At 34.8% G+C, this 12,424-nt stretch overlaps 1 protein-coding gene across 3 annotated transcripts in view; it reads right to left on the minus strand.

The window, feature by feature from the left end:
- LOC100748054 (GRAM domain-containing protein 2B) overlaps positions 1-12,424 on the minus strand; it is an 89,745-nt gene that overhangs the window by 72,085 nt on the left and 5,236 nt on the right. The window contains exons 2-4 of one of the 3 annotated variants that reach the window (XM_012387969.3): positions 9,627-9,821; positions 7,836-8,097; positions 4,732-4,947 (exon numbers count right to left, since the gene is read on the minus strand). In XM_012387969.3, coding sequence (XP_012243392.1) covers positions 4,732-4,947; positions 7,836-8,097; positions 9,627-9,821 — 673 coding nt within the window. Of the gene's footprint in view, positions 1-4,731; positions 4,948-7,835; positions 8,111-9,626; positions 9,822-12,424 lie in introns of all 3 variants that reach the window. The other 2 variants (XM_012387971.3, XM_012387970.3) reach the window with 2 other exon arrangements.

Raw genomic sequence — 12,424 nt, forward strand, 5'->3', positions numbered from 1 at the left:
ATATACCTTCTTAGATGATATTTGGTTTTCCACTTGGCTCGCCCAAGAGTGGTCTCGAACTCGCGACATCCTACTACAGCATACGCCCTTTACGAGCGTAGCTAGCGAACCCGCCGAGTATTTACTAGTTGTTGACTCATTATGTTCATCAAGTTGTCCTTATACTCTGGTATAAGAAAACTCTGGTCTTCAGTGTTGCTACAACGAACACATGTTTTACAGCTGATGACCCAAGATGGTCACCTAAACCTCAAAATATAGAATAATAGAAAATATAGAATATATAGAATAGAAAATATAGAATAAAAATTTTTCGTTTGAGGCTTTGTTTTCGAGAAAATCGACTTTAAATTTTCGCTCGGTACGCGTGCGGTACGTTATAACGGATCTCACAGTAGATCATTGTCTCGATGAAAAAAATTAAAAAAAAATTTGTATTCTATATTTTCGACTTCTTTTTTCGCGTAGAATCACCTCCTTTCCGCTTGTACCACCAGTTACCAACCACCCTGTATAGCCTGCTTTTAACGTCTTTTGGTTTAATGACTTTTAACGTGTTTTCGTTCAATGGCTCTTAATGAGTCCTTATCGTTTGAAAAGTATTTTTTACTTAAATGCAGGTAGATTATTTCACTGTTATAACATGAAACTCGAAAAAATTTAGAAAACGCTGCCATATACACAATATATTGTATCTACTTGGTCTCTCGCTGGCTTTCTCCGCACTCTGTCGCACCATGAAAAACCCGTGCAAGAATCTCGAATAGCCTCCCGTCCCTCGTACTTTGCTCATTTTTTCCCCTTCCACGAAACGCTCGTTAGAACACACGACGACAGACAATTCTATTTCTTGCACCCGTTTCACAAACATGGAGTTCGTAATTACGTACAAAAAAAAACATACAAAAATTTTCGAATACTTGTCACAGATCATTTTTATAGATGTACATATTATATGGAATAGAAAACTTTTTGGAATTTGAGGTTATCGTACATAAAAAGCATTATCCCAATTTTTTTCAATTTCAGCGATTTTCAGTTGTTAACTTTTTTGATATTTACAAACATATTTTCGATAAATATTAAAACTAAAAATTAAAAAATAATTACCTTCTTGTGGCCTTAATAACTTCGTCCCTGAAGACGTCCAGGCTTAAGATTAGTATCTTATTCATCGTTTCAAACAAAAATCAACGGAACGAAAGAATTTGGCAATGCTGAACGTAGAATATGTTGCATTTGCAAAAATATCTTTTTTATTTTTTCTTTAACCGAAACCGCATCCAATTGGAAATATCGCAAAACAGACGCTCGAGATATTTCGTTTGTAGCGTAAATGGAACTGCGTCACGAGATTTCTCGTCCATGGATATGAGAGGATTAATTAGATCATAAAAGATACTAAAGACAAACGTTATATCCTTCTCGGAGCAATGTTTACCCTCCCCTTTTTATTTGTTTTACGATAAAGGGGATCGAGGGGATATTTTTGCATTGTGTAGATGACGACGAATACTTACATAAAAGAATGTGAGATTTTTAAGATTTCAACGTGAAAATATTTCACGGATTCAGAAAGCGTGGTAGAACCTCGAGCGTTTAATCAGCGTTTCATGTACATTTTCACGATTAGAAGACAAGCGACGTTAAATGATTCATAAGCAATCGTTCGAACTACCTTACGGGCAATCGATAAGTCGAATAAAAAGGAATTTCCAGAAGAGTATATTTTTAGATCGATGGATGCCACAACCTTGGTTGTATAAAAGTTGATCTAAAAATAAGTGACCAATGCTTGCGGCTTATTTACTAATGGAAAATCCGTTCATCGACGTGTAACGGTTTACGCGCAAGTACCGTTTTAAAAAAAGGCCCGCCACCGTATTATTTCTCCTTTTGGCGCGAAGCCGCGGGAATAACTTTTAATAAAATTTATACATAATTTTTACAACTTTACGATTTACAAAGTAATCTTAATAAATCTTTCCTTTTCCCATAGTACATTGAATTGCAACTTTGCGTGAGTATAAAATTCCAACTTTCTTCCTTGATACTTTAGATCCATTGTCGTACTTCGCATGAAACCAGTGTCCTAATTACTTACGAACGGAAGTGTATGTACACGTGTAATAATTGATCGCGTCTAAATCTGGCGGAGAAACGCAAAAGGAAAGTGACTTTTCTCCGATTTAAACTGGATTGGATGGAAGAAATCCCATTTTAGACGTAGCAAGGTCATATTGATTACGAATGATTTTAATCTGTAATAGTAAACTGTGTGTTATACGAAGAATATAGGAAACAAGTATTACACGGTTTTAATGGTAACGTATAGGATTATTCTCGTAAAAGTTGCACAAACGCAATATCATTTGAAGATTTAAATAAAGTAACTTATTGTTTTATCAGGATAAAAAAATGTACTGGAATAATAGACACAGGAGTTCAGAAAACTGCAATTATGGTAATAAATGCTTCAATTTCCTTAAACTTTATTAGATTGCAGGAGAAGGACGAATGAAGAAATAGTAACTGGAGAAGTACTTATTAACCCTTTGCACTTCTATGTCGAGTGTGACTCGATTTTTATCTCAGGAGCTCCTTTCTCGAGTTCCACTCGACATTCTTTCAGTCCTACCTTTTTTATGAAATGTGCGAAAGAAAACCAGGATTGTATCCTGGAAATTGTTTCAAGATATATCATACACTTAAAAATTACAAAATGCAACAATAGTGTGAATAAAACTGGTATTTAAATGAATTTGTTTCTCCCTTTATTTATTTAAATTGTCTTATCTTTTAATTAAAGTAAATTTCAAATAAAACACTTAAAAGCGTTGGGAGCTGCTGGTAACGAAATCGAAATAAAATTCGTGGTGCAAAGGGCGAAGAATTTATCGTTGGCATTCTCTTTACAAGGAACCATCTCTAAGTTTTCCGATAACATCTTTCGTTCTATTAGTCCGTGTTCTGATAACCAAGAGTCTACTCTGTAATTCCCTAAAAATGCCAAAGTTAATCCCATTTCTACTATACCACGTCAAAGAACATCCGGTTCTGGAAAATTTCCATAACGCACGAGCTATCTTTCTAGAGCAGTCAAATTTTCGTGGAAGTTGATGCTATGGGTCGCCGCATGCATATTTTATCGCAATTATTTGCTCGTTTCTTAACTGCTTGGAAATAAATCATTCCACGAGAAACGCAAACACTTCGATGGAACTCGGCAAGTTACGTAACCGGACGAAGCCAGAGAGGAACTCTCGCGTTTTCCTTATCGAAAAAATTATTTATGTCGTGATATCAGGTGGGCTTGCTAAAAATATTATCGCTTTGCAATGCGGAACGAATCGATCCAACGTCAACGAACCACGTGATAGAACATACCGAAACCACGATGCACCTTTTCCTGTCTATATTTGGCGTTATCAACATCGTATCGAATTATATACAGATTTAATCAAAACCTGTACAATATGTACGTAGCGACTAATTTTAACGTAGAACACATGTTTCTTTCTCTTACGTGGATTGCTAAACTGGAAGTCAAGTACAGGTATATCGTGAAAAGCTGTTACGAGCTGGTCTTAAGAACGTTCGGAGAACAGTATTTTTAGTGTATCATTGTAAGTTTAAGTTAGTGTCTTTTTTATTTGAAGTGTATCAGTGACTTCGTTACTCAAAGTATCTCAAAGACGATTGATCTGAGAATATTGCGAAACATTAAATAAATATATGCGTAAAGCGAAATATTTTTGAAAATATAATATTTACAGGCAGAGTGCAAATAAATTCGTTTATAATCCACGATCAGACTTGTGGAGAAGTTTCAAGAAAACAGGTAACATCGCGGACAGACTATGTGGCTTGAAAGCAGTCAGTGTTAATTTCCAACCTGGTGTACTAAATATGATGCACTGACGATCGATATATGTATTAAGAGAATATACTAACAGTCTTATGTAAAACTATACGTGCAAATGCGAGGCCAGAATATTGGGTTCATTTGCAAGGAAAGTCAAATGAGTGATGAACTATGCAGTAGAAAGTTTGAGACAACATACTAGGTTGGCTTTGCAATGCAAATTTTGTATGTTTCTAGAGTAAGTAAACTATAGAGTTGTGTTCCTTTTTTCAACTGCAAAGGGTTATATTTATCTAGATGAATTATGCATTGCATTTTTCTCATCTTTTTTATACAATAAATAAAAATATTTATTTTGAACGTTATTTGTAATATAGTTACTGGATCCTCTTGCACAATAATTCATTAGGAAAGAATAATCAAATAACTTGAAATTTGTGCAATTTATTTCTGACATTTCATCCGTTTTGTTACCAAACTTATATCTGTTACATAAGAAAATATGTATATTGGTACTTTCTGAGACTTGTAAAATTTCGCTAATAATATTAGTTCAATTGTTTAAGAGTTCCCCGAGAGTAAATTCACTTCTAAATTTCTTCACGGATAACACAGACACAACTAAGGAAAGGAAATCTAAATAGAACTTTTTTTCTAAATATTATTCTAAATATTTGAATATTTCTCATATCTTCCCATATAATATATATTCTGGCACATTCAAATTTTTCATAAATGCATAAACATCCGCAGCCTTCTAGGAAAATTACGTTATTACAGTGCATCAGACTTCTAATATGCTGATGATCATAAACGTTAAACGATCATCGTCAGAAATAAATGAAAAAGGATAACATCAGACTTACCCATTGACGACGGAAGAGGATTCATCAATGTTCGATGGTCCCGACACCTGGACTTTGGGCAAGTTGTAGATATCCACCTGTCCTTGTCCATACCCATGCCCATGACTATGCTGCTGTTGCTGTTGTTGTTGTTGTTGTTGCTGTTGGGTATGCGTCGTCGAATGTTCATCGCTGTCGCTACTCTGCGGAGGCTCAGATCCTACTCCTCCACGAGGTCTGAAAAAAGACGATACATTCGAAATATTAAATCGGTCTACGATCATTATCTTAAATATCGTTAATTAATACACTGTCGGTCTCCCTCCGAATTCCTCGTTAAAAATGCTCTTTTTTTATCCAACGACCACTGCATGATATCTGAAATTTATACGACACTGGTCGCAAACAACGGATTTGATTACAGAGCGACGCAAATCCAACTCATCGATAAATTAATTTAATTCGACAGTCGATAATCGTGACTTCTCGCATAGTTATTGCGATTTTTGATATTTATGAAGTTGCTCCGAAGGAATTAGTATAAGATTATTATTGGATTTAGCAAATTTTATCTTTAACGATTTTTAAAAAGTTTTTGTTTGAAATTTGTGGAAATAACGTATAACGATCTAATGTTTCGTTGCTTTGAGATCGAATATAGAATAAATATTGCAGTTTAAAATACACCAAAATAGACAGGAAATAGAATAATAAGAGCTTATATTAGATGCAACAACGCGAAGGAAATGATCCACATACGTCAACGATGACATGTTTAACCTTACAGAGACGACGCGCACTAAGGTTCGTTTTTTTCTATGTGACGTAAATTTCAAGATAATAGGGCACAAGGTAAAAAGAAAGAAAGTTTCTTTCTTATTTGTAACATGAAAAATCGATTCTATTTAAGAGTCATAATCGACGAATATAAGAATGAGTCTGTGATTTAGTAACTTTCGTGACGTCTAGAAATACATAGCTGGCCAAAATACCGTTATGGGACACGGGACGTAATGGATGACACGAGAAACGAGTTTAAAAAGTCACACCTGCGATGAGTGTTATCGTAGCTAGCAGTCCAGTAGAGGGGCGCCACTGTCCCACGTTACACGGCTACACAGTCACATACAAAAACTGACTTAAAATTAGGTCTTCTCCCACGACTCACGAATAGTCGCTTCAATTACTCCAGACTTCCTATCCACTCCTTCCGGTCTTCATGCTACATAACAACGAAGACCTTGACAACTTTTCGTGGAGACGTTCGAACGTCAATACGGTTGCAGCATCATTTTTCTCTGAGAAGCTGCTCGGCAGATCAATGAAACTTTTATCGGATGACATATAAATACTTTTTCTCTCGCAAATCCTCTTCCTCCTGTTGTTTTCCTCTTGTATTCGGAGACTAACCACCGACAGATTCGAACCACCTTTCGAAGAATCCCTCTTCTAACACGATGCACCAACTTCCTTCATCTCGACGCAATTTGAGTATTTTGAAAATAGGCAAAACTCGTTTGGTTTGTTCTCGATCAAAGTGCGAGGGTATACAACGTGGACTACGTGATTCCAACAAAAGTTTGCGGTGAAAATACAGCAATGCGGTGTGCCGAACGTGCTGCAGTCCGCGCTCGTGCGACTCCTCGCTACTAGACGAGGCTTTCGCGGATGTACGCCAATGGTACAGCACCATTGGATGTACGTGAACGCACACTCAGCTGTTTCGGCGCGTCTGCGCCAGTCCTGCCAGCTATTGACCGAACACCACGCTGCTGGTTGTATAGCTATATAGACGAGTTGATTTGTAAACGTGTGTACACGTGGGAATGTATGCGATCTAACTGAAACGATGGGATCGCATCGCTGCACACACCGCTATCTCGGAAAAACGGCCGATAGAGGGACCGCGGTATCGGTCAGCTGATCGCGATGTTGTTTCCCGGACTAACCCAATCTATTTCCGTCTCTCTTTATTGCGTGGTGACCGCAATAGCGCGAGTGAAACAGAGCGATACACGTGCACATCTTAGGCTGATACGAGTTTACGGTGGACGTTTAATTGCCTCATGGATTGATGAAATAAGAATAATTTCCTCATTAAGCAACTACCGGTGTGCATCGCGATGACTGGCAGGAGCGTAGCGGAAGAATCGCGGGTCCAGCGCGAATGAAAATTTTTGATTCTGTCGTAGGGTTGTCTACAAATTGGATCGAAATTTTTTTATGACTGTGATCCTGAATTTTTAATCTGTATAAAATATTTGTATCGTCGATGAGCTAGAAACTTTTCATTCAATAAAACGAAATATATTCGACGATGAAATGCAAGATACAAATTCGAGATTCTATATGAACGATTTGTAGAATACAAAGAACAAAAATGACCATATGTAGAAATAACGCGTGATAATTAAAAAGGATATGTAATTTTAAAATTAATCAGCAATTAGTTAACATGTTTTGGGTGTCAAAACAAGTAATTTGAGACATTTTGGAAAATGCAAGGACATTGAGCCTGGTTCAGGTCCGTACGACGTCAACTCAGATTCCTTGTGCAAAAAATATTTGTCCTAATCTTTAATATCTTATATTAAGTTTTATTTGCATAACGATTGTTACTGAACAAGAAGCAACAACGTTATAATATCATAATCTTAATCAAACACTGTAACCAATCCAGATTTAATGAAATACTTTGGTAGTCTAAAATTCAGAGGACCTCTACGCGATACATACAGCCCTAAATATTGACACATCGACGACTGTCTCTGTTTAATGCTTTAATTTATGATCTCACTATGTTATTTCCACTTATTATACCGCTATCCTAACCATATCCGACTCTATGTTTTTAATCACAATATTCGATTCTCAAAATAATTTTATCTCCACAAAATTCACTGGACGGGAGGTCCTATATCCTCCTATATCTAAAGTAACACACCCTATGCACCACTCAATGGTCAGCCTCTCGCAACAAAATGCGCAGTATTCCTATCCCAGACGAGGGATAGAGAACGCGGAGACGATTGCGTTTGCGGAAATCGCTATCTCTGCCACGAATGTATCCGGAGGGATCCACTGAACCGTTACTAGTCCACACACGATAGATCAGAGAGACTTACGTGGGCATTGACACGGCGGGACAGCCAAGCTGCAGAAGATTTCTGGCGAGGTATTCCGGCGCAGGTGCGTCGATCGCAGGTGCGGAGTGCCTGGCGGGCCGAACTGGTATGGTATCTCCTTTATCTGGGGTCCATGTTATGGACACCGATGATTTTCCATCGTTCGACGACACGTACGATTGATTGCTATTGACGGTACTTGAGTTCGATGATTTTGCCAATCTGAGGGATGTAGTTCGTCGAAACGTTCCTAGTTCGCTGTCTGAAAAAAGTTCCTTGAGATATTTATTTAAACACTAAAAAAGAAATTGCATTCATAAAAGATTTAAATTATATCTTCTTATATTCTGAGAGTTTGTCTTAAATCAAGTATCGCGATTATGTTGATTAAGTGTGAAATAAATTTGAAAATGTAAATAAACAAGTGAAAGATAAATGCAAGTGTATAAAGCAAATTAAAAATATAAAGCAAAACACAAAAATATAAATAAAATGGATATATGTATATAAATAAATTAAAAAGTAAATAAATAAAAAGCTAAAGATATGCTGTTCCATATGTTCATCGATTTAATAAGGCGAATAACAAACTGAGTAGAAGTGTTTAGGTTACTAGGTTAGTTTTATGTTAATTTCACAATTCTCGACATAACTATGGATGATATTCATTTCGATTTCTATGAAGTATGTGAAATTGAATGCACACGATGTGTATAAAGTAATTTAAAGATGGTTAATTTGAACGAGTTGTTTCATACAAAGGAATAAATACTGTGAATAACATATAATATATACTATACTATACTATACTATACTATATATAATACTATGAATGCTATAATAATTATATATTCTTCTATGAATTCTTATGTTCCTGTCGAATATATATTTTTACGATTAAAGATAAGACATTTTATACATACCATAACCTTATTTGAAAACAAACCATGTGTTCGATAAAAACATTAACATATAAAGGATTACTTGGGAAAGAAAATTTCTATAATCATAATATTTTTACACTTGAAAAACAGAATTTACTTTTGAAACACATTTTCATTTTATTAAAAGTTATTTCGTTAGTACTATCTAACCAAAATCTTATTATCGAAATTACAGTTATCGGAAACACTTGTTAAAATAACCGATATTATGCGAAAAATACACAGAAACATTCTTCAAAAATAATTATTTACTGCTCGAACAACGGAAGACTCGGAATTGTCCAACTTCAATGTTAAAAACAAATTCAACTACCGTCGAAAGTGGAAATGATAAAGATGCAAAATGTAGTCCATAGTCCAAGTTCCAAGCGACATTCAACTACATGTGATGGACATTTATAAATACAGATGACACATCACAACACTCTTACTTTCATTCCTTTCATGAACAGTAACGTTTTTCACCTGAGAATCCTCGTGTTGACATTGTTATCAGGTACATACGTTCCTTTTCGTCGAAAGACCGATAGACGATAAAATCAACTGAATATATCGATGAACGACAAAGTGTAAAATCGCGATTGACTTATGCGAAACGAAAGGTCCACCGAATGAGCTGAGAAGCAAATGATGTTTAAGAAACAGGTGTGCTGATATTAGCAAATACGCGTTTCTTGCCTATTCTTGGCGACACTGCTTTAATTCGTTTAAAACCCTATTGCATCACGTCAACCTTAGCATTAGTGTACTATATCTTCGGTTTCTCATAAGTTACGTGAGCGTATTACAGACATGCTTCTGTAATCAAATCAACGCCATCCATCCGTTCGTGCATATTCAGGCTTACCTCGTATCTGATCAATTCCCAGAGCGTTAAAAAATAACCTTGATGGTCGATGCAGTGAAACACGAAATATAATATACAAAGACGCTGCACGAATTTCGTAAAGAAATCGCCCAGAAGTCGAATACGACGAAATGAGAAGATTAACGCTCGTCTGTATTAACATCTTTCGTGGCCGAAGTATTTTGGAAGAAGCATCTAAAGGAAAAAGCTTATGTTAAAGAAACTTTGAGAAATGAAATAAAATAAAATAAAAAATTTTTTTAATAAAAATATGTATAAATAAACATATACGATTATTTTGATATTTTTAAGGATATAATTGTATATTTCTTTATAATAAATAGATTCGCCTTTTATCTTAATATTTATGTTAATATCATATATTATTTGCAAAGAAATATTACACAAAAGTTATTAACTCTAATTTTATGAAACTTATCATATGAAAAACAAAGAAAGACCTAAAACCTATATTTATATTTTCACTGTCTTTCATACAATTAATTTTACAAAATAAAATAAGATACCTTTACATCTATAAAATCTTTATCATATAAAAAGATAAAATATCTTCAAATCTAATCGTTTCCAGATACAAGTATTTCAATATCTTCCCATAAACAATAAAAAGTGCATCGATTAGTTTATAAAAAAAACATACAGCCTTATTTAAGAGAAAATCGATGGACTCGAAGATGAAAAAAAATGACTTTGGAGGATAAAATCACGAGTCACAACGTGTGACAAAATACATTAAAAACAAAAGAAGATCATTAAAGAAATAGGATAGACATATACAAAATTTAGAAAGTACATATTATTTTTTAAGAGTTCGAAATTATTTTACGGATCTCCAGACAGATGTACATCTCCCTAAATCGAAAAAGATAAGAATCCTTTTGTTGCTAATTTTATACCGATTTTACTTATATTATAAATACAGCATGAGTCGTATTAAAAATCACCAATCTTTTTCTCATCGAAAAAACTGGAATTATATAACAAAGTATGAAAAACGATTCTGTAATCCTCTGACTAACAACTAAAAACTCGAATGCCTCACTTAGGTACAAGGACAATCAGGCTTTTTGGCAATAAGCCGCGCGTCCTTCCCGGGATTGCCGCATTTCCCTGAACATATTTGCGACACGTATGCGTTCGTGTATCTTCCTTGATTCACAATTATTTCCGGAATTGCACACATCTAGGAATTCCATAGTAATGTAATCACATTAAACTTCCACGATTTGGAATAGATTAGTAATCGTTCGAGCGGAAACTTTCTTCTCTCTTTCCTAGAAGATTTTAAGAAACTACGTGATAATCATAGAGAAATAGTTTTAAGGGAATTGTTCTTTTCGAAATTACAAAAATATAAATAACCTGTAAAATTTTCTCTATTCGTATATAACACTTTAGGAAAATTTCAAGCCATTTATATATCTGATTAAAGAATTCAAATAACAAACGATGTAATCGTCAAAAAAAATAACAAATAATTTTCTTAATAGAAAATTGAATACAGTATTGGATATTGTAAATAAGAATTTATTTTTAGAGTCAAGTTAGCCGATTTAGCTATTAGAGCCAACATAAAGTAAAGCTAGAATATAGTGACTGTCAACTTTAAGCTAATATATTTCTTATTTATACTGAAAACCTATTCAAGTTAGAAAATACGATTGGCTGGAAAATGATCAAAAGAACGCAGCAAGGTTTAGAACACAACAGACCACGAGTTGACGTAGTCCGATAATGAAGAAGTACGTACGATAAAGAAAACAAGAGTTGACGGATCGAAGAATACCATGATAACTACAATATAATATCGTCGGTGCTCGACCGATAGCACGTTCAAGTTCCATTTTATTCGTGTGCTCGTTAATTCGGTCTCAATTAGTATTAAGTGAGCACATATATGCACGTCCGTTCCTCACAGAGAAAGTCGCGAGTTCAAAGCTGCATATTTCACGACAAGCAGAACAGATTCTATGCGAAACTATTTTTAATCGAATCGAAACAGAGATAGACGATGCCAGCCATAAGGACTACGGCGTTTGTTCTGTTCCTTTTAATTAGAGAATTAAAATTATGATATTAATATGATATAATATAAATATAATTATAATATTTTAAATTAGAGAAAATTAAAGTTTTATTATATACGCAATTTCTGTGCCATCTTTGTTTTTCTTCATTCAATTTAAAATATTCAGTCATTGCATATTTCGTAATAGACTGTACATTTTTATACACTATATATCTTTACTTAACATGTAAAAAACATAGAAACTTTCAAATATCTCAACATATTTTATAAAGTGAAAAAATATTACATATATTTTCACATTAGTATATTTTGACTAAAGGAGGTAGAAATATACCGAATCGAGGAAGCTTCGGGTTCTATAAAACACGTATCGATATCTAATATACAGAGTAGTTGGTAACTGATGGTACAAGCGGAAAGGGGGTGATTCTACGCGAAAAAAGAAGTCGAAAATATAGAATAAAAATTTTTCGTTTGAGGCTTTATTTTCGAGAAAATCGACTTTGAATTTTCGCTCGGTACGCCTGCGGTACGTTATAACGAATCTCACTGTAGATCGTTGTCTCGATGGAAAAATTAAAAAAAAAAAAGAAAAAAAATCACTTTTTTTACGTGAAGGGAACGTTCATAGGCACCCGCGCTCGCCGGGGAGAGGGTGCGGGGTAATACCGGAAAAAAAACTTTTTTTACGTGGGGAAATCTTCATCCACACCTTATCTCATCGCACGGAGCGGGACAAGGGTGTCGG

This window comes from Bombus impatiens, unplaced genomic scaffold (genome assembly GCF_000188095.3).
Source record: "Bombus impatiens unplaced genomic scaffold, BIMP_2.2 scf_0503, whole genome shotgun sequence".
Taxonomy (NCBI): Eukaryota; Metazoa; Arthropoda; class Insecta; order Hymenoptera; family Apidae; genus Bombus; species Bombus impatiens.